The 24,203-nt window shown below is 36.5% G+C and overlaps 1 protein-coding gene across 2 annotated transcripts; it reads left to right on the plus strand.

Annotated features, from left to right (window-relative positions):
• The first annotated feature begins 8,745 nt into the window (after positions 1–8,745).
• On the plus strand, positions 8,746–14,723 carry LOC110865592 (pentatricopeptide repeat-containing protein At5g25630). Of its 2 annotated transcripts, XM_022114883.2 has the most exons (5): positions 8,746–8,761; positions 8,895–8,946; positions 10,036–10,306; positions 10,385–11,302; positions 13,637–14,723. In XM_022114883.2, exons 3-5 carry the CDS (start codon positions 10,205–10,207, stop codon positions 14,480–14,482), a joined length of 1,866 nt encoding a protein of 621 aa, XP_021970575.1. In that variant the 5' UTR covers positions 8,746–8,761; positions 8,895–8,946; positions 10,036–10,204; the 3' UTR covers positions 14,483–14,723. The 2 variants fall into 2 exon arrangements, with proteins under 2 accessions (XP_021970575.1, XP_035830717.1); XM_035974824.1 differs by lacking the exon at positions 8,746–8,761 and having other exon boundaries at positions 8,937–9,717.
• Positions 14,724–24,203: the final 9,480 nt, after the last annotated feature.

Below are 24,203 nucleotides of genomic sequence, written 5' to 3' on the forward strand. Positions count from 1 at the left end.
ATTAAATTTTGACCTGACGAGTACCAACCACACTTAGGATACGAAATCGTCAAGTTAGGAGTGAAACCCGCACCTTGTCGACTAGTTCCACTCCTTGGCATTTTTTTCATAAATCCCGCCAAGTCTCGAAATTTCGATTGATTTGGGACATGTAGTAACCGGAAGGGTAAATACCGTTAACCGACTTGTCGGCGAGAGTATTTTACCTATTAGGCCAAAACATGCTCCTCAAATTCAAAAGACTTTTCGACCACTTTGGTTAGTCAAAGTTCCGTTTTGGAACACTCCAAACTTTGGTCAAACATGTGTTTCTATTGTTCATTTTATACGATGCAATCTTTCAACCTCGAGTTTACCTTTGATTTCTCTTTTCACACGCACAACATATCGAACCTTTTCGATACACTTATATATGCATGATTTTCATATAATTTAAATTCATATTCCTTGTAACAACTAGTGGAGATGTATCATCGAGATTGGAGTGACTTCCTTACCTTGACGATTGACTCCACCCCTCTTCCCCTAAAACGACCTCACCAACGAGTTAGGGGTGATTCCCTTACTTAGGTGACCGTTACCAAAACTCCTCTTTCAAAATATTTTATTATGCAAACCCGATCATGTTTTATACCTAAATCATTTATCATTATTCAAAATACCTACTTATACCGATTTCAAAATACATTGTTTATAAAACGTACTTCTTATTCTACCATCCATTTTCACTCAAATCATATACACGAGATTCTTAATCAGGTCTTAAAACATTTTATTTCACGAATTTCAAAACCTTATGAAATGCTACCTATCAATTAATCGGTCTAATGAATCTCTTGCCCATGAACTTCATATCCGACTTATTAACTAAAATACGCTCACATTATATCATCATACTAGAGACTTCCATTCTTAATCGAAATCAACCTAACCTTTCTCAATTACTTATAAGACCTCGTAGATGTTATATGACCGTTTACCAAATACTCTTTCCAACATCAATAAATCCTTTGTTAAAATTATTTTTAAACAATCACTAAGTCCTTTTACTAAATTTCTTTTCTAAGGGTCGACGTTTTCACAAGAACTTTCAAAGTCCAAAATTTTCATGTTTTGATGCAAATGAAACAAACCCGTTATTTAAAAAAAAAAAAAAAAAAAAAAAACCTTCTCTACAACGCTTAGCTCGTCATCCAAATTTCAAAACACGTGGGCTAGAAGACTTCATGGGGACCGACAATTTTCAACATACGTGAACTCCTTTTTTTTTAAACAAAAGTAGCATTTCAATCATTACAAAATACGTTAAGCATGACCAATGAGTACTTTATGTTCCTTTACATATACAAACTATATTCTACCTTTCAAACCAAGCTCAATCTAATTTTGATTCGACAAACTCAACGTTTTGTTTAAACAACTATACATGCACATCATCATACACATTTTAGTCGATATCTCGCGATAACATCATTTATATCGTTCGTATCTACATACTTAACCTTTTTTTTTCTCCGCAATGTCTCAACGTACACCATATACGCAATATTTATTTTTCATACCTACACCTATGTTCATACGTTTTATGCTTGTACTCATACACATACTACTTATACGTTTTACGCTTCTGCTTGTACACATACTACTTACACGTTTTATGTTTATGCTCATACATACATGCGTATTCATACTTAAACTTATGCTCATACTTTCATCCTTACTCATGATTCGTACATTCGTACCTATACGCGAGCGTAATCCGAGGGATTCGCTTACATGGGTCCCATACATGCTTAAACATAAACATGCTTACATACGACATTCTTCTACGTACACATTCTTATTTTCAAATTCATGTATACCTTGATTCATACATAACTAGTACAAGCTATGTGGATCATGCGACAATCAGTATAATCGCGGGTGCACACGGGATTATAGTGATAGGCGTATGAGAACCATAGAGTGTACTACTGTGTATGGTAAGACACGGAACGTAACATGACCCCAAGTAACGAAACGGACGTAATGTGGTTAAAACATGGTGGATACGCCGCTGGTACTTCCTATATATAAGTGTTTTCACCATGTTACCAAACTTTCGTAAAACGTGCCATGAGAAATTCAGTGTGTTGCAGACCTTTTGGACCTAATACAACTTCACGCAACTCACAAACGCATTATATCCGATTATTCATGACGAGACTTCATCCTTAACACACTACGTTCATCTATCCAACACTTATGCTATTCACATACTTTTACTCTTTAAGAGTCATTCGTTCATTCTATACTCGTATTATTTTATACAAAACTCGTTCGCAATCCAGCTTGTTTAAACATTTGAGTCCTAACTTACCTCGTTACCTATAAAATAGCCTCCCTATTCTTGATTCTTGTGAAACTATACTTAGTATACCTCTATTGCTTTATTTAAAGTAACAAACCTTTTCGTTTCTCTTAATAAACAGGTTTTACGAAAGTATGATTTTTTTATACTATCCTTAAAAACTTCCCCTTGCAAATTTACCTTGACGTTCTCCAAAATTTGGTACTTTTCAAAACTTTCAAACTTCCCAAGTTTCAATTCTTAATGATCACCTTTATGCCAAAAACTCTTTCAAGCCTTCCTCTTGAATAAATTTCGGGACGAAATTTCCTAAAGGAGGGGAGACTGTAACGCCCTGCGTTTTCAAACATCCTACATTTAGAAACCTTACGTGAAATTCTATCTTTGGAAATCTTGTGTTCTTATAACCATTCTTTCATCGTAATCGTTATAAAATACGGAACTTGCTTCGTAAATAAAACTTGTACATTACACTTTTTACCTAGTTAAATCATGTTTTATTTCATATTTCACCTTGTTACAAGTTAGGGGAAACATTGTTGCATATTATTACACAACTTAGTTAACAAAATTACTCATTATAATGTTTTAAAAAAATAAAAAAAATAAAGAAATATGGCAGCCCAATTCAGCAAAATTCAGCCCCATATAGTTGGGTTTTGTGGGCTAGTTTCAAGGTGTAACCCCTTCTAAACACTTCCAAAGCCCAACCCATTGAAACCCTAATACTTCCCCCTATAAATACCACTTATAACCAGCCTCCCTACCACTTTTGCAACCCTAAAAACTCACAAAACATCCACCAAACCGTAGCTGAAAGCAAGGGTTCGAGTAGATTGACACCCCTTCACGAAAATGAGCATAACTCACTCAATTCTTATCCGATTCACTCGATTCTTTTTCCTACTTGCTTGTATAATCATGGGGTTCGATTCCTAGACTTCTCCTTGGAGAAATCAGACCTGGAAATGCCCCGAAATAGTCCATAAACTTTCTGTTTGTTTTTATGTTCATCAAAAACTTGTTTAAACCTATGCAACTTGTGTCTAACACATCTCATACCTATGTCCTAATGCTTACAACTTATCCCATGGTTGGTTAAGCTTAAAAACAAGGTTGAGACATTTAAAATCAGAGGATTAAACCTCATAAACTTGGTGTTTTGTTTAGGGTTTTTAACCCACAAGTCATGTCAAACTTTGTCTTTGATACATGAGTGATTATGGAACAACTTGGGTTGTCCAAACATACAATCCTCACATGATTTGATGATTTCTCTTAGTTAGTGTGTATATTTCTTATTCTTTATTGTATGTTCATGACCCTCCTTGGTTGTTTTTTTTACATCAAGTGTAGTGGTGAACACATAGAGGTGCCTAAATGGAAGACTTGATCTTCCTACCTCCTACATGACTTCTATGACATTTAGAGGTACCAAAATGAAGATTTTAATCTTCTACCTCATGCTTGAACTATTGGACATATATTATATAACCTAAATATATTATTCGAATAATCGAATCTTTGATGATGAACTAGTGTTCATATGTCGGGGTACTAGATTACATCATCCTAGACTATGATAACTTGTCACGATTCTAATGGAACCTTGCTCCATGAAAACATCTAAACTCCTTCGAGTTTCCTAGTGTCAAGAACAAGCATCATATGTACTAAATGATTATTTTCCATGTTATTCTCATATCTTATTTTTATGTTGTTTTAAACACCGAATCTCGACTCTAAACATACTTGAACCTTAACCCTTATACATTCGGACTCTAAATCTCTACTCGTCAACAATTGGATAATCGGAAAACATATGCAAACTTTGTGAGTATACTCGTATTTCCCCTTTTTTTTACTTTTACCACTTTTGGGGTGTAACATGTTTATCTATCAACAAACTTACACATGAACATTTTGCTTAAACACATGAACATTCCTACAACATGCTTGTATACATGATGGCTTGATACTTTAAACTTGGGTGAAACTTATGTGTTGAATTTATCATTAACTTCGTACGAGCCAAACCGTGACATATGTAGCGCTATAGGATTAACGACCCGCCTCTACTGAAACTTTGGTTATGTCATGAGCAAGTTGCGTTTTCTTGGTTTGATATGTTAGACACATGCCATGTTTAAATGTTTATCTTGAATCACATGCTTGCTATGAGGAATTGTTCAAACTTATCTTTTGCTATGTACGTATCAAACTTGTATACTCGCCTTTGCTTTTGCATTGAACTTTATTTTAAACATGTTACAGGTTGAGGACGATGATGCTATGAAATGAAGTAGCGTTGATGCCTAGATACACATATAGACGTTAGGGTTTAAAATGTTGTATCAAAATTTTGTTATGTTATCATGTTGTTTTGTTAAACTTGTCGTATTTGAATTTCTTGTAATGTTGACTATTTGAAGTTATGAAATGAAATGAAATTTGGATTTTTTAAATATTGTCACAAATAGCGTTATGATGTCTCTAGCAATCTTCACACTTCGTCTCATCCCAATGTTTCCGCCATTGGTTGGGGTGTGACATAAGTAGCGGAAGCATGTAAGTAAAACCCAACATAAATAATAATGTATGAAATGTCATAAGTGTTTAGCAAGCATTCACGATCCACTGCCCACAACGACCTGCTCCTTCCCAGTGCAAGCTCCATAAGTACCTAAGGTCCTGCAAGGCATGCAGCAGAGAGTCAACAACTAGTTGAGCGAGTTCACAGTTAATAGTTCAGTAATAGTATAGTGTGAGTAGTAGTATGTTCGTTCGTTATTCATGTATTAGTTCGTATCGCGGCCTCCAAGGCAGGTATGCGAAGATTAGGGGATGTTTTTCCCTAGTATTCTAGACTAGGTTTATTTGTATCGCGGCCTCTCAGGCAGGTGTGCGAAGATTAGTACATTTAGTTCGCGGCCTTCCTATGGCAGGTGTGCGAAGTCAGTCATAATATCGCGGCCAACCCTTGGCAGGTGTGCGAAGATCAGTTCAATAAGTGTTACTAGTCTAGCCGTATCTTATCGTTAGGTTCTACCCTCTGAGTATATGCAATAAGTCATCCAATCCCATTCCCACCCGGGAACCCCATGCCTTGGCTGTGTGAACTCACCTTGGTTTGCTCGGCAGATACACAAAAAGTTCAAGTAAGCTATATGGTGATCAACCACGTCCTAGCAGGGTTACCATACAAGTCAGGTTCGTATTCGAATATAGCACGTATGTTCTACACGTAATGTACACAAGTAAAATCATGGTATGCACAAGTATTTCAAAGCAGTCCAATAGCAGACACGTAAACAAGTCCAAGTATCCGGCCCAAATCAATTGGGCTCGTAACAGTGAGAGTCCAATAGTGTGCAAGTGTTCACGGTCTCGAGTCGAGACTAGTCGGTCTCGAGGTGTACTGGTTTCGAAGTCTCGAGTCGCAACAAGGGCGGTCTCGAGTTGTCATGGTCTGGTCGAGACTACACGGTCTCGAGTCGCAATCGGACCCGCAACCGTGGTCTCGGTTTGTGCTGTTCTGTGCCGGTAATGTGGTCTCGAGTCGAGACTAAGGGTTCTCGACTCGCAATCTGTGCCGAGACAAAGTGTAACAGATTTCCTTACTTAATCAGTAACAATCATTCCGTAATTTCAGCTAACAACTTAGCAGTTTCGAAAATCAGATCAAATCGATAATCATTCCATATTCAAACACATTCATAACATCTTCATCACCCACAAGAACAGTAACCATCGAAATCATCATTCACACATAAACCGAATTATTTAACTATCATGCAACCTAAATCTTAATTGCAAAACACAATCATCACAGTCGATTAACAAGCATATATTCGGACCACTGTACAACAAGAACAATAACAATAACAGTAGCCTCCGATCCGGTTATCATGCATTCATAATATCATACAATATATGACCCGAGTCACTAGTATAAACCCTAACCGATCGTGTAATCCGATTAACAATAATATCATCACATAACCACACATATTAAACATGAAATCAGTAAACATACACTAACCGGATTCGAAGATTAAAAACCCGTAAGGTCTCGAGTTGCAAGAGAGTTGTCGCCGGCTTCAAGAGAGAGAGAAGGAGGGTGTGTAGGGTTTGTGAACTTGTGTATGTTTTGTAAAAATGTGAGATGTTTACAACACCTCATGTGTTATGCGATTAGGGGGGATGGGCCGAACCCATCTTTGGGTTACCTCTTGGTCTCGAGTCGGCCAAACATACATGGGCCAAGTGGGTTGTGTAGTTGGATAAATATTCGGTTCATGTAGAAATATACACAATCACATATCACATAATCACGCATTCATTCAATTAGTAAAGTTCACATAAACACGTAATGTCACACAAGATAAGTTCGAAATACGAGTTGTCACACCCACCTTCTCTCTCTTTCCTTCTTCGGTGACTTCTCGCCCAACCCCCTCCCCGATTTCCCTCCCCTCTTGGATGGCGGCACTTCTCCCGCACGGTGAACATGGTCCCCGAAGGGAGTCCCCGAGGGTGCCCCTTACACCCTTATCCAAGCCCACGAGTCCACGAGTCAAAGTTTTTCCCCCTCTCACCCCTTATTAACACATAACATATATTTAGTAAGTGTGAGAAGGGACGCCTCTTTGTTACGTGACACAGTTTTTTCCCCACTCACTTGGGTATTACATGTTTGCATAATATCTATTTTCAATTATTTTATTATACGAAAAAGTACATAGTTATTAATTTACTACATTAAATAAAGCATATTATATTTATACAAGATAACAAGCTCATTTAAGTTCATGATCTTAGTCAAGCTTGAAATAAGAAGTATGAGTTCGAACTCGTTTATTATACGAGTTTCAATTTAGGCTCAAGCATGAGCTTTGTTATATTAAATAAGCTCTACTTTATGATCAAACTCTTTTAAGTTCAATCTGATTTAAGCTTTTAACGAGCTGAATTTGGCTCATTTATACTTCTATATGCAAACCCGACGCATATAAGAGCATTCACAATCCGTCTCTCAAATTCTGTGAGGGGGCTTTTTAGATTATTAAAGATGATTGTAGGTGGTTGGAAGTTGTTGTGAGTAGATGAGAGAGAAAATGTTACTGTTTATCTGTAAATTTGAGGGGACACTCATTAACTTTTATAATTTTTTAATATATTTTGAAAGTGGTTGTGAGTGAAGAAGAGAGAAAAGATAATAATAAAAGTATAAAAACATATTATTTAATTAAAACTAGGATTACGACCCGCCGCAATGCGGCGGAGATTCTTTAGTTATAACTAAGTCGGTCTAGGACCCGCACATTATGTTAACCCTGTCAAACGGGGAAAAAATAGACGATGTAAAACGTTCACCCACACACGCATGTTGTTAAACGTGTCAAACGGGGAAAAAATAGACGATGTAAAAACGTTCACCCACACACGCATGTTGCGTCGTGTTAACTCGCAAAATTTAGAACGAAACGTAAAAACGTTAAGCCAAAGACGCACGCTGTGATGTGTTATGTCACAAAATTTAGAACCAAGCATAAAGCGCAAAATGAAAACTATAAAGGAACAAAGTTGAAAGTAAAAAAAGTTATGAAGATAAGTTTTGGGTTAAAAGTAAAAAACAAATAGTTTTGGGTTAAAAGTAATTTATGAAATACTTTTGAGTGAAAAGTAAAAAAAAAAGTCATTTTTTTCGGAAAACCCCTAAAGCCAACGTTACGACAACCATATGCATAACCATTTTTTCTTTGAAAAACCCACAAAGCACACCCTGCGTTGCAGCGGGGCGTAAAACGGTGTCAAATAGTACTAATGTCACACAACCGTCATCGACCACCAACACTGACTTGACCTAGGATATGCGTGTTGCGATGAACCTGTCAAACATGGAAAAATAGAGGCAAAAACGTTGACCACACATGCACGTTGTGTCGTATTAACTCGAAAAATTTAGAACTATACGTAAAACGGAAATTTGCGAAAGATGAAAAGTATAAGTGACAAAAGTTGTGAAGTTAAATTGCAAATAATGAAAAGTTTTGGGTTAAAGTTAAAAAAACAAATTATGTAGGGTTAAAATTGCAAAAGATACAAACCTTAGGGTTAAAACTAAAAAGTCAAGTTTTTTTTGGATAATGTGCAAAGCATAATGTACAAGTACTTATGCATAGAAAAGTTGCTAATTTATATAGGTTTTAATTTAATATGATAGAAAGTGTGGTTATTTTTAGTAAAATTATATCTAACGCACAATTTTAAATGAAGGATTAGGGTCGCTAAAACTCCACGCATACCATCCAACTGCCCATCCCTGTTCTCCAAATCTTGATCACTCTCTGAAGGGTAAAAAGCAAGACGTGGCCGAATAAGCTCCAGCCAATATGAAAAAGAAACCAAGTATTTATTTATTTATTTATTTCTTTAAAATTTGCAACCTCAAGAAAATTCAAAACTCATTTTGATTTTCTTGATAATATTTGTGGATAAGATTTCACCCAGATGTCACTAAACTACAATTTCTTACGTGCAGAAAGAGAGATTCATCTCTCTTCATCCTGCATCATCCTGCTTCACTCAAACAGGTATTCTCTTAATGCCAATAAGCACATTTTGCTTCATATTATGTTCTTTGATCATCAAGCTTTGATCTTTATGGCTGTTTGGTTTGATATTATTATGTTTAAAAATGTAATCTTGGAACAGAATTTGGTTGTTAGAGTTCATTTTCCTAGATTCTTGGAAATCAAGAACAATGGGCCTTAGAATTGAGAAACTGACTTCTTTATGTTTGCAATATCTGATTTAGAATGAAATTAGAGTTCTTGATCTAATTGGGTCAACCTGTATGGGCGAATTTTGCTTATTATTTATCTTCTTTTTCCCATGAATATGATTTTGTAGCCCACTTAGGGGTGTGAACTCCAGATTGTACACGAAATTCACAGGTTTGGGTTGGTTTAGCTAAGCGGGTCATGTCGGGTTTGACCCGTCAACCCACTAACATCCCTAAGCACACTGTTGCCCGTTTGAAGCGTTGATTGTTGCCCGTTAACCGTTTTTAAATGGCGTACCCGGTGCTTGGCTTATGTCCAAGCTTGATACAAAACTACTAATCGGCTTTTGTCCCAGTTGTTGAGTGTTATGTGTCTTATGTCTTATGTCCAAGGCTTGATACAAAACTACTATCGAGCCAGGGGTCTCGCTGGAAGCAACCTCTCTATTCCTATGGGATAGAGGTAAGGTTGTCTACATCTTACCCTCCTCAGACCCTACCTTATCTTTACTATTGGTGGATTTACTGAGTATGATGATGAAGATGATGACCCAGTGCTTGGCTTAGCTCCCGCATTTAGGTAGGGACCAGATCGTTTTGCGATCTTATGTACGCAGCCTTACCCTATACTTTGTGCAGGATGGTATTTCCCACGGTTAGAACCCATGACCTCAAGGTCACAAAGCAGCAACCTTACCAGTTGCTCCGAGGCCCGCCCTCAATATTCTGAACTTCTGTTCTATGTATAGTTTAAAGAAATCGGATTCCAGTTGATTATAGATACCTAAATGTTTCAGGAGGATGTTACTGTGATTTTCTTGACAGTTATAACCTTCTAGATGCTTCTTTTAACCGATATCTGTCCTGTTTTGCTTACTTTGTTCATGATTCTCTTTAGGATGTGTAAGACCAATACCATCATTTATCTGCTAAGATCATGAATTTGAAGTCAAAGTCAAAGTCAAAGTCAGAGTCAAGTGCCTTAAAACACATTTTCTGCTAGTACCACACATCAAATTGCTGAAATACATTAAGTTTCTGGATATTGAGAAGCATTTGTATGCAAAATGGGAGAATTTGGTGGAGAAAGATTGCATTCTGTCATCATCAACAAGCACCAAAATAGACCAATCATAAGCAAGTCAAAGGTTCAAGCATCACCCACAATGGTATACCACATTATTATCTCGTTACGCACCTAACAAAGTAACAATAAGTTTCATCTTGATGGTTTACTTATGCTGCAGGAAACACATCTTCACGAAAAAGTCCACTTGGGTACAGTTTCAGCTGTCGTGAGTTCACGAACTCAATCGCGCTGCAACATCTGTCTTCAAAACAAACACAACAGCTGCCAAACCGTTCGTTCACGAACCAAACAAATGAAAATCTTGATCGAGAAGAAAAAGCCTCACCAAGTCCAATCAATCATGAAAGATTTAATCGAAGAAGGCCACACACCAACACTCGTCACATACACAACCGTCTTAGCCGCTTTAACCCTCCAAAAGCGTTTCAACTCCATCCCATCCCTCCTTTCCAAAGTCGAATCCAACGGCTTGAAACCCGACTCGATCTTCTTCAACGCCATGATCAACGCGTTCTCAGAGTCTGGAAACATCAAAGAAGCCATGAAAATGTTCAAGAAAATGAAGGATAGCGGGTGCAAGCCGACAACAAGCACTTTAAATACTTTAATCAAAGGGCTTGGGATTGTAGGTAAGCCGGAAGAATGTATAAAGTTGTTAGAAATGTTGAGGTTAGAAGAAAACGTGAAGCCGAATGATAGAACGTTTAATATAATTGCTCAAGCTTGGTGTAGTAAAAAGGATATCGCAGAAGCATGGAATGTTGTTCATAAGATGGTGGATTATGGTATAAAACCTGATGTTGTGACGTATAACACGATAGCACAAGCTTATGCTTTGAATGGAGATACGTATAGGGCCGAGGATATGATATTTCAAATGCAGAATAATAAAGTGGCTCCGAATAAACGAACATGTGGGATTATAGTTAACGGGTATTGTAGAGAAGGAAACATGAATGAGGCTATGAGATTTGTTTACCGAATGAAGGATCTTGGTGTGCTACCAAACGATGTCGTTTTCAATTCGCTTATCAAAGGGTTTATTGATGCTGCAGATTCTGATGGAGTTGATGAGGTATGTATGGGCTAAGTTGGGTTGACCCATAAAACCTTTTTGTCAGTTTTAACTTTTTTTTTAAATAATATTTAAGGTGTTATTTATGATTTGAGAAAAAATAGCATCACAATAAGAACATATGTAATGGGGCTTTATAAGGGCATGAAAGATTTTGATAATGCTCTTACACCATTACTCATGGGCATTATAGAGGCATGAAGAGTGAGGGGCATTTCTATAATAATGCCCAAAGAGAAGAAAAATAATGGAAAGTAATAAATGAAATAGGCATTAACCATTACACCTTTTTTAAAAGGGCATTATGATGATGATGTGGTGAAAAATGCCCCTTAGTGGGCATTAACCATTACCTATGGTCTAAGTAACCCGATTTAGCAGCTTGTATGCGTTATAAATAAAGAGTAAAGTGTATCTACAAAATGCCTTATCATACAAAACGTAGTAAAGGCATCATACAAAACGTACTAAAGGCGTGAAAAAACCAAAAAAACGTGGTGGCATATTCGTAATTATTTACTCGTAGAGTAATTATCAAAATTACTCTACAAATGATCTTGTAGGGTAATTTTGATCTTGTAGAGTAATTTTGTACAATGTTCTTGTAGGGTAATTTTGATCTTGTAGAGTAATTTTGTAAAATGTTCTTCTAGGGTAATTTTGATCTTGTAGAGTAATTTTGTAGAATATCATAAGTACTCTACAAATAATCTTGTATGGTAATTTTGTTCTTGTACGTAATTTTGTAGAGTATCATAATTACTCTACAAATGATTTTGTAGAGTAATTTTGAATTGTATGTTGTTTGATAAACTTGCAGAGTAATTTTGATACACTTGTATAGTAATTTTGATAATTACCATACATGATCAAAATTACTCTACAAGAACATTTTACAAAATTACTCTACAAGATCAAAATTACCATACAGGATCATTTGTAGAGTAATTTTGATAATTACTCTATGAGTAGATAATTACGAAAATGCTACCGCGTTTTTTCAGCAAAACATTCAATTCTTACGTTTTATACGTTAAAATTATTTATATTTTATCTTTTGTCTATAAATAAAATGATGGCAACTTTCAAGTTGTTCAACTTATTTTATCAGTCTTCCTTTCAGCATAAATACTTTGACTTGACCCGTTTGATATAAAACATAAGCCAAATCGACGTATTGTTTAATGAAATAATATTTTATAGGCAAGTGGGATACGAACCATGTGCAAAGAACTATGTTCTTTTTAAAATATAAAAAAATAGTAAAGTACACACGGGTCAAGTTATTCTACAAAGCCTTCTAATTGTAAGAAGTGTAAGAAGGATTTATAGAGTGACAAGTGGGGGGATAGTGCACGGTCCTCCCAACCGCCGGAGTGATCTCACTCCGGGAGCCGCTACCCGACCAAGCTAGCTCCGCGGTGACTTCCCCATGTCGAGTTCTTACCCTGGGCGACATATGCCACTTCCAAGACTCGAACCCAGTACCTAAAACTAAACCCACTACATCACCACCCAAAAACCTAAACCCCCCCCCCCCCTCAGGCAAAAAAAACAAAAAAAAACTATACCTCACCAAAGAAACCCCCAAAAAACCTAACCCCCCCCCCACCCCCACCCACCAAAAACCTAAAAAAACTAAACCCCCACCACCAAAAAAATTTTTTTTTTTTTTTGGTGGGGGGGGGGGGGTGGGGGTTTAGGTTTTTGGTGGTGGTGGATGTTTAAGGTTTTTTTTTATTTTTTTTTGTAGTGGGGTTTTTTTGTGTAGTGGGTTTTTTTAGGTTATTGGACACTTGTCACTCTATAAATCCTTCTTACACTTCTTACAATTAGGATCCTTTGTATTTGATCCTAATCCAAGTACACATATGGTCTCAGTGGTTTATTAAAATTGTGGATTTGGTCCTTAGCTTTTCAAAACTACACGAATGGATTTGGTTCTTAGCTTTTCAAAAATACACGAATGGTCTCTGTGGTTTGCACGTTGTAACGCATTTAGTCCCCAGCCAACAAATCTAAAGGTTTTAGCATGTCCAAGTTAGGGACTAAATATGTTACAAAGTGCAAACCACAGGGACCATCCATGTAGTTTTAGCAAATGTTGGAGACTAAATGTGTTACAAAGTGCAAACCACAAGGACTATCTATGTACTTTAAAAAAGCAAGAGACTAAATCCAAAATTTTGGTAAACTACATGGACCATCCGTGTATTTTACTCTTAAAAAAAACACAAAAGCTAAACATTTTAGCTTCTAGAATGCTTGAAAATAAGCAAGATTTATAATGGGTTCTTGATTATCACACTAATTATGTTTTGATGACTATGGCAGACACTAGAGATGATGGAGGAATTTGGGGTCAAACCTGATGTTATTACATTCAGCACCATTATGAATGCATGGAGTTCAGTAGGACTGATGGACAAATGTCAAGATATATTCGATGACATGATCAAGAACGGGATTGAACCCGACATTCACGCATTTGGTATCTTGGCCAAGGGCTATGTCCGGGCTGGAGAACCCGAGAAAGCCGAAGCACTTTTGCAAGTTATGAAGGAATCAAAAGTGAGCCCAAATGTTGTAATCTTCACTACTGTCATTAGTGGATGGTGCAGTGCAGGAAAGATGGATTATGCCATGCGGGTTTTCGATAAGATGGGCAAAATGGGTGTTTCACCTAACTTGAAGACTTTTGAAACTTTGATTTGGGGTTTTGGAGAAGCAAAACAACCATGGAAAGCCGAAGAGTTGCTGCAAGTTATGGAAGAGAAGGGGATTGTTCCGCAAAAGAACACTGTCGAGCTTGTTGCAGAAGCATGGCGTGCCATTGGTGTTACCGATGAAGCTAAGAGGATTATGGATCATGTTGAAGAAGATGATGACAACTTTAATGAAGATGATGATGATGATATCGTTGATTTGGGTGTGAAGAAGGATGAAATGCTCGTGAATGTGATTAACGAAGGAAACGGGTCGCCAACTATTAAGTCGAGAAGCAGAATTGTTGTTGAAAGATCAAAGTTTTCACCAGAAAGCATAAGTAGTGTGGCAAGAAAGTCGGTTCATAGTTGTCGATTTGGGGTGAAATCGATGTCAGTGTTTCACAAGCGGGTTCAAGTTAAGCTTCAGGTTTCATTTTATGGACACGTGAACATTTGCAAACTGGTGTTTTGAAGTTTGCAGAAGAGAAAGTTGTGTGCATGGTTAGAAAGCCTCTTGAAGTTGCAAAAAAGATTGAAGGGTGTAGATTCATTTCAAGTTCTGCAGCTGGTTTTCTGTGCTTATATAAAATTGTGTAATCTTTGTATAAAGCATGCCTAGATTCACAGGCAGACACACATTTCATTCCCCATTTAACAAAAAAAGGTTATGTACATGTTTTTTGATCTTTATTTAACAGTAAATCTTTCGTTTAGATCATTTGTTGTGAAAGCCGCTTTGGCCAACATGTTTAAGTAAGCATCACAACATAACTTAATGTTTAAGTATGGCATCACAACATATTCTGAATGGAATGTTTGAGCATGCATCACATCATTACTTATATAAAATGTTTAAGTATGCATCACAACATAATCTGTATACAAATTTAAGTATGCATCACAATATCATTTGTATAAGATGCTTCAAAATGTAGTTGTTTTACGTAATAATCTGTATACAAATTTAAGTATGCATCTGATGTAGTGAGTGATACGATAAACGAAGACCAACACGTTGATTCTACGAATACCCGTGTGTCTCTTCCCCAACCCCCAAATTGCAACCCAAAGGCCACGGAATTTGAAGTGAAAAATAACTTTTCTCAAAATTCAAGTCTGATTGTTTCATTCACTAAAGGGACATATAAATAATGACAGAAATTCGAAACGGGCCTAAAAAAGACAACGGGCCAAACACACGGCCTAAAACAAAAAGCCCAAAATAGTTCAAAAAACATAAAAATGCAAATAAGTAATAGAAATAAGCGTTTTTTGGCCCCCGTAGCCCAAGTTAGGGCCATTTTAGTGAAGGCCCTTTTCTTACGCGGTCTTGGGCCTCCAAGTACAAAATAGCCCGTTCCTCCACACTTGGGCCCACATCAGCATCACAATATCATTTGTATAAGATGCTTCAAAATGTAGTTGTTTTAGGTAAGCATGTTTCTCACCCAAGTAAAACAACATAAAAAAAGTAAACGTGGGGCCGCGAGAACTCACCCGATATATATTTTTATCCAACAAATGAGCTACTGGCGAAATTCACCACATTGGGATACACTCGCCTTCCAAACCGGGGAAAACCCTCACCTAGGGCCGAAGCCCGTGAACACTCGCCCGAAGGCACGACAGTGCAGTGAGGTAAAACCCAATGCTGAGGACAGGAATTGAACCTGGGTCACTTGGAATACCAAGTCTTTCCCTTACCACTCCACCACTAGCTCTTTGGCAGAACTCACCCGATATTAATGATGAAAAATACTATTCACAAAGGGTTCATTCTACTCGAGTGCTAAAACAAGTATAACACGTATGGGGTTGGGTTCATATCAGGGGCGGGCCTACTTTATAACAAGGGGTAACCCCCATTGCCCCTTAACGCTCCGACGCCAGTGTAAATTTTGGAAAAAAAATGACGTTTTTTTCGATTTTGTTACCCCATTTTTTGCAACGTTGCCCCTATAAGGATTTTTTAGATCCGCCATTGGTTCATATGTGTGATTAAATAACTAAGTGGGGTTAAACATTTGTATAAAATTAATAAAACTTGCATGGTGTTATTATTTATAAAATCTAATGCTTCGAATAAATAATATTATGCGTCTAACTTGACGTGGTTTGTGTGTGTATATAGGGTTGGGTTTATTTCAGAACTCTAAATAATACAGAGCTTTCAGAACTCTTAATAATACATAGCTTTCAGAACTCTTAATAAACAATCATTTTATATATTTTTGTTTGTATTTAGAATCTTTTTATCATCTATTATACGTATTTCTTTAATTACATACATGTTAAAAGTAGTTTACATATGTGTAATAGCCAAATTATATAGGGGAAATGGACTGTATCACTCTCAACTATGCAAAATTGGCCAATATCACGCTCAACTTTCATTTTGGCTCCCACCACCCCCAACTGAACTTTTGGATTGCTGTGTCACCCCGTCGTTAACCAGACACTAACTAGGTTAGTTTTTTTTTGCTGACATGGTTAATATATGTGATGTGGCAAGGTGACGTGGCTTTTTTTTAATCTACGTGGACTCACCCTTCATAAAACACAATACAGCCACCTTGCACTCTGTCCACCGTACCTCCTCCATCACGACACCGTCACCATCTATCTGGAACCTGTAACATCACAGTTAAACCACCACTAGTCATCATCATACAACAACTGCTTCTCATATTTGACAACCGACATCAAGCACCGTCTTCCTAGTTCATGAATTTGCACGTCGTTCCATCATCATTCCGTTCGTATCATCATCATCGGCACTCTTAACACAGTTCATCACTCATCATCGTCTCCGGCTGTCTCTTGTTCTCCGGTCACTCCCTGCGCCACCTCCGATAAACCTGCATCATCAGCACCTTCCGTTCACTAATCAACCACCAACATCAGATCATCATCTTCATCAACGAACCATCCTGCACTCCATCTCCGACGATACTTCTTATCCGGTCATCACTCCAATCATCATCACCATTACCGAAGGTTCATCGAAGAAACACTTAAAATAATTTTGTTAGGGCTCAGATTTGAAGGCGTTTAACCCCAGAGCTATTGAATTTTAGGGGTTTTTTGTAGTTTGGATATTCATCAAGAATTGCAGCAGTTCATTGGTTAGATCTTCATTTCGTATCAGTGAAGGGAGTAAGAGAGAGAAGAGAGGCAGAGAGAGGGAAAAAGTGATTTTAGAGAGAGAGAGAGAGGGTGAGCTTTATAATCTGACTATTTTTTTTAAATTAGATAAAAAAAAAGCCACGTCACCTTGCCACATCACATATATTAACCATGTCAGCAAAAAAAACTAACCTGGTTAGTGTCTGGTTAATGACGGGGTGACAGCAACCCAAGTGTCCAGTTGGGGGTGGTGGGAGCCAAAGTGAAAGTTGAGCGTGATATTGGCCAATTTTGCATAGTTGAGGGTGATACAGTCCATTTCCCCAATTATATATATGTGTGATAATTGATTACATATATGTAAAAAAACTAGTTCACATATGTGTAATTACAAAATTATGATAAAATTACTCTTAACATGTATGTAATCATAAAAAATACACATAATAAATGATAAAATTATCCTAAACATAAAAATATATAAATAAAAAGATTGTTTATTAGGAGTTTTGTGAGTTCTATAAATATTTATGGTTCTGAAATGATCCTTATATATATATATATATATATATATTTATATATATATATATGGGAAAAGTGTATCGTACAATTGCCCTTAACGTACATTACGTACGCTAGTATAAATCGCATGTTATAAAAAAAGCGCATTCATGGATCTGGGAAATCGCATGGATGAAATCGCATGGGGGATGAAATCGCATGTTGTGTTTTATGGTGTGAAATCGCATGGGGGATGAAGATCTGACTACTGGGCTTATCGCGTACGCAATGTACAATAAATCATTTTGTACGTTAACCTGCCCCTATATATATATATAGGATTCGGTTCAAATAAGAACCATCGTGAGTTGTGAGAACCATGAGAACTTCTACTTCTCGCGCGAGTTGGACCACCAATTTTTGCACAAACATAGATGAAAATATTATAGATACATCTGTAAAAAGAAAAAAAATTGCCGAGTCGATAGTGATACCTCATTTAAATTTTGTTTAATTTACGCCTGATGTAAATTTCGTTTACGGCGATTTAAATTTTTTACATCTGATGTAAATTTTTGCATGCAACTTTTTTTTTTTTTTTTTTGCTGGAATAAGTAATTTCTTTTTAAGAATTTTTTTTTTTTTGAAAAATCTTTTGAAAGGCCTAGTTCTCATGGTTTTCACAACTCAAGGTGGTGGTAAGGTTCATTTGAGAACCACCCTTATTGCGAGAACCGCGAGAACCAATGTGAACACAAGAAAAAAACCTAAAAAAATCCAAAAAACCCCCAAATTTTTTTTAAAAATATTTTTCTAATAAAAATCGCTATATTTTGTTACCAAAAAAAATGTTTTTTTTTTCGAGTAACAGTTATTGATGCACATGTGCATATGTATAATTTCTTGGACAAATTCCATAATATATTACCAGTAGTAGAAAAGTACACTTTCATTTACACTACCATATGTAATATATTACTATAGTGTATTATGAATGGTAGTGTTAATGAAAGTGCAATTGTCTGATATTTGTAATGAATTACGGAATTTGTCAAAGAAATGATACAAATGCACATGTGCATGGATAACTGTTACTCGAAAAAAAAATGATTTTTTTTATTATTGACGAAATATAGCGATTTTTCCAAAAAAAAATAGTAAAAAAAAATTTGGTGTTTTTTAGGTATTTTTTGGTTGTGTTCACATTGGTTCTCGCAGTTCTCGCAATAAAAGGTGGTTCCTAACGGATCCTTCTCATATATATATATATATATATATATATACGGAGATGATCATTAGAAAACTACATCTAAATGAGAAAACTAACAAAAAAAAACCTAAAAAAGCCAAAAAAACATACCAATTTTTTTTTTACAATTTTTTATAAAAAAATCGCTACTTTTTATATATAAAAAAAACTCAAAAAAAAATTTGTTGTACTGCACATGTGCATTATATGTGATTATATGTGTACTACACATGTACACTATATCCGTAATAGTGCACATGTGTAATACAACAAAAAAAAATTATTTTTATTTTTTTAAAATTTTTTTCCATGTATAAAAACTAGCGATTTTTTATAAAAAATGTAAAAAAAACAAAATCGGTATGTTTTTTAGGTTTTTTTAGTTAGTTTTTTGGTTTTCTCATTTAAACTAGTTTTCTCATGATCCATCCCCTATATATATTGTCACACCCCGACCGCGTATAACATGCAACCGCGGCGGAAAACGTCGGGGAGTGTTGTGGACAGAATTAATTGTTATACAACCATGGAAATTAAAGTTACATTTTATTTATCAAACACGGGTGTTACATTGTCTTAAAAAGGAAGTACATAATTCAAAACATAGTTATACTAGTTCTATCTTCATTTTTAGGCTCTAAGGCACAGGTCCGCCCTAGAATCATGATCATCATCCTATGGAATAGCCCCTGAAAACACATGTGAAAGTAGGTACGTCAGCATAAAAATGCCTGTGAGATACATAGGTTTTGTGAAAGTGGGATTCATGACTTGAGTTTTAAAGAAATGTTTAATAACAGTCAGTCATGAACCTTGTAATTTGTCTTGCTTTGTAAACCATTTGAAAAACGATAATATCAGATGATATGTATAGATAAGTGTAAGGTTAAACGAGTAACTCAGTAAAATGAGTTGAATAAGATAAGTTGTTCGTGAAAATAATGTCTTGTGAAGAATATGTTATTTGTGTAAAATGTAATGTGTCTAAACTGGAATGACTTAGATAACGCCACGATATGTAATATTATACAAACATTTATATATATGAAGTATCAGCGGCGTATCCACCATGTTTGTATCATATTACACACGCCTCGTTACTTAATCACTTACCCAAACCAACCACCATGTAAATTGTTCTTGTATAACTCAATTGTCAAGTGTTATTGTGTAAATCATGTCAAATGTCTATGTTCAATGTAAACCACCAAATGAGTATGTCAATGTCAACGTGTTTATGTTCAATGTAAATCATGTAATGTGTGTCCCAAAATGTATCATGTACGGTAAGCGAAATGTATCAACTTAAACCATATGTAAAATGCACAAAACAAGTCGTTGAAGTAAAACATGGTTTAAATCAACGTTATGTTCTGTGGAAAAATGCATGCTCGGTATTGTGAAATATGCATACATCCAAGCCTTGAGACTGTGGCGATAAACCCTTAAACAAATTAAAGGTTCATCTAAGTTATGTATATCGAATTCGGTCATTCCTTCCAATCCTATCAAACCCAGGATTTCAGGAACGGGAGTTGTCAATTCCTATGGTACCACTACCTACTAACGAACGGCGTGATCAATGTTAATGAATGTATTGTCCCATGTTAAACAAACCAAATGTCATAACAAAATGAAGGCATGTGATGTAAACAATTGTACTAAGTATGCTAAGTAAACATACGAAGCAGAAATGTTCATGTAAATCAATGTGTCCATATGCTGAGTAAACATATGCAACAGAAATGTTCATGTAAATCAATGTGTCCATATGCTAAGTAAACATATGCAACAGAAATATTCATGTAAATCAATGTGTCCATATGCTGAGTAAACATATGCAACAGAAATGTTTATGTAAATCAATGTGTCCATATGCTGAGTAAACATATGCAACAGAAATGTTCATGTAAATCAATGTGTCCATATGCTGAGTAAACATATGCAACAGAAATATAATGTAAATCAATGTACTAAGTACGCACACAATGGGCATACATAGCATGAAATGTAATGAAATCGTGTACTATAATGTACTAACAACATAGCAGGCATATGATGTGAAAACATGGAAAGCATGAAAGTAACAGATAGGCACATGTGTTTCACCCCAAAACAGTTTGGAAAACAGTAAAAGATGGGGTTCTATGTACTCACCTGAGATTGCTTTGAGTTCCTTGTATAATAACCAGGTAATGCTAAAGATCACGGGATATCAAACGGCTCCTAATAGGTAGCTATGTTAATATACCGGACCAAATCAGAAGGATCGGATAGTATGCGGGTTCGTAAACCAAACGAGTATGGAGACTCGTGTAATATGGTCTAACAAAGCCTACATACTAAAATGAAACTTAACCTAAGTGCTTGCGACCCATCACGACCCGTTTAGGTAGCTTATGCTACCTTAACGCGTCGTTCGCGTAGAACGCGTTCGGAACGCCTAACATCGCGACCACTAGGTATAACCTCGGAAGGTTATAGCTGTGGTCACCTAATGTGTTTGGTCGGATCCTAATGATCGACCAAATGGGTCGGGTTCGAAAGTATAAGCGATGGTTTAGATCGCTTACCTTACGACCCTATATAAGCACTAAACTAAAAGTGACGAGCTAAGCATGTTAGAACATGCTTAACTAAGTTTAGAAAACAGGTTTGGCATCAAAACAAACGGCTTTGATGCTCACGAGTAGTTTGGTTACAAAACACGCAAGAATGCGCATTTTGGCCGAAACTACGACTCGTCACTGAGCCTAGATAACGTGGTAATCAGTAGGTATAGTCACTACGGACTATAACCATCGTGATCACGCTCACGTTATGAAGTTCCAAGAACTTCGTGTTGACCATAGGCTGGTCAATGCAGAAAGTCAACAAAACGTTGACTTTCGGACTCGAAAAGCGAATAAAAGAGCGAAAGAATACTTACGGAGGGTCCCCGAATGCTAATCTAGATCAAAATGGCTCAGGTATGAAACAAAGGTTCCAACTTAGAGCTCTTGATCAGATTGTGTGGGTTTTTGCAACAAAGGGGGGTGGGTATTTATAGTATTTCCCGAACCGTTAGGATCGTTTCTTGAAAAACGTGATTGTATCTTGCGCGTACACTTGTCGAAAGGTTGTGGTTACTGAAAATACCCCTTAGTGAACTGAAAGGGCAAGCCAAAATCATGTGGTTGTGGTTAAACCAGCTGAAATTTGCTGACTAGATGTTCTTATCTGTTCTGCATGTCCCACGCGGCCTGCGTGAAGGTGCAGGTCAGACTTACGCGGGCCGCCTGGCCCCGTCTGATCTGCACCACTTGCAGAATTTACAGATTTGGTCCCTGTTGCGTGTTTAAGCTATTTCCGACACTTCTAAGGCCCGTAAAGCCAACTTTAAGGCCCTAAAATGATGCCTAAACATTGTGGACATGAAACATGCTTAAAAATGTTCCGGATGTTGGTTCGTTTGGCCGTACGATCGCGATGTTCGCTTAATTACGACGGAATGCGCATAAGCGCGAAAAACGATCCAAATGACGCGACGAATGGATTTTTCTAATGCCAAACACTAAGGCATAATATTAGGATGCTTACATAAATTTTTGGATGTCCGGATGTATTCAGAACGTAAGTTATGTGCGAAAGTGCAAACTTGTGCACTTTTTGACACTTTTAGTCCCTGAATGATCCAAAAGTTTGTTTTAGCATACCAAACCCCTCAAAGCCTATTTCTAAGTTATGTAAAGGATATTTATGGTATGTTTAACTTATGGACATGTTCCGGAATGTTCGTTACAGTTCAAATTGGCATACTTTCGCAGTTTGTCAAGTTTAGTCCCTGTAAGCGAATTAACTTGTTTTTTGCCATACCAAAGCCTTCAAAACTTATTTCTAAGTTGTGTAAAGGTTATTTAAGGTATGTTGAGTATATGTTGATGTTCCGGAGTATTTGTCGCATTAAACTGAGTACGTTTACGCACCAGTTTGCGTATAATTCTCCAGAAAGCGATGTTGAGTTTGAAATTGGACAAAAGTCAAAACATGAAAAATGTAAAAGACAACCAAACAAACATTGGGATCAAATAACATCGTTTTATTTATAACTGAACTGTTCACAATGATTACAAACACAAATGTTACATATATATATCCGTGTGTGTGTGTGTGTGAATGTGTGTGTGTGTGTGTGTGTATAATGGTTGCAAAAGTCGTTAGGCGCTCCCTAGTCGGTCGATCGGGGAGTTGAGAGTACTCGGTCTAGGCGGAGAGTACTCGGGGAGTACTCGGACATGTTAAATCATAAAGAAATTACTTTTTGGTGATTAAATATATGTCAAATAACATAAATTTACTAATATTTATAACAAAATACATGAAAATGATATTCATTCTTTAATATGATAGGCATAGAAATTATGTTTTATTATTATTTAAGTCAAACTAGGCTCGAGTTGACCTACTAGAACCAATTCTGGCCGAGGTTGACCGCATTTGACCGACTCCGAGTAATTAGACGGAGTCAAAGAAAGTCGCCTCGGCAGCCTACCTTGTAGCGACTACTCGGGGAGTACTCGGCCTTGGAAACCTTGTTTTACAACCATGGTGTATATATATATATATATAGAGAGAGAGAGAGAGAGGGAGAGAGGAAGTGTAGAATACAATTCATATAAGTAAGGGCAAAACCGACAATTCAGAAATTCAATCAGCAGATCGCGAGGAGTTCTTTACACCACTATCCAGGTAATTATGAATCGTATCAATTTCAAATATTCATAATTTTTAAAATTATACTATACATTGTGGTTTTCATTTCTCCGTGATTAGGGTTTAATCGATTGTTGTTTTCAATGGATCCATAGAGCAGCACCGGACGAAACATGGATGTTGACTTTGTAGACGTTGAATTCGTCAGTGAGCGTGGTAATGACTAGAGAGTTACGATTGAGGAAGTTAGAAATCCAATTTCTGAAAATGTTGTAACTGAGGGTTCCAATAGTAAGTTCTTATAATTCAGATGTTTAAATGTTCAATTTGAAAGTATTTTTTACTCGGTGTAATGATTTTGCTGTTTTTACTCAGTGTAATTTCGCACGTTATTATCTAAACAAATCGCATGTTTATAATTGAGCTCCGTTTCGAGGCAAGTTGCACGTTATTATCTAGCGATTGTCATTATTTATCATGTTCCAAAATATAGAACGTTCATATGAAAGAACAAATGGCGTCGATTGTTAAAACATTCACTTGACCATCCATTAACTTTTTTTTAATGTGTTGTCATCTTACCCTTGCTTTGTAAAATATTTAAATGGCATCGCTTTGATCTTTC

This window comes from Helianthus annuus, chromosome 6 (genome assembly GCF_002127325.2).
Source record: "Helianthus annuus cultivar XRQ/B chromosome 6, HanXRQr2.0-SUNRISE, whole genome shotgun sequence".
Classification (NCBI taxonomy): domain Eukaryota; kingdom Viridiplantae; phylum Streptophyta; class Magnoliopsida; order Asterales; family Asteraceae; genus Helianthus; species Helianthus annuus.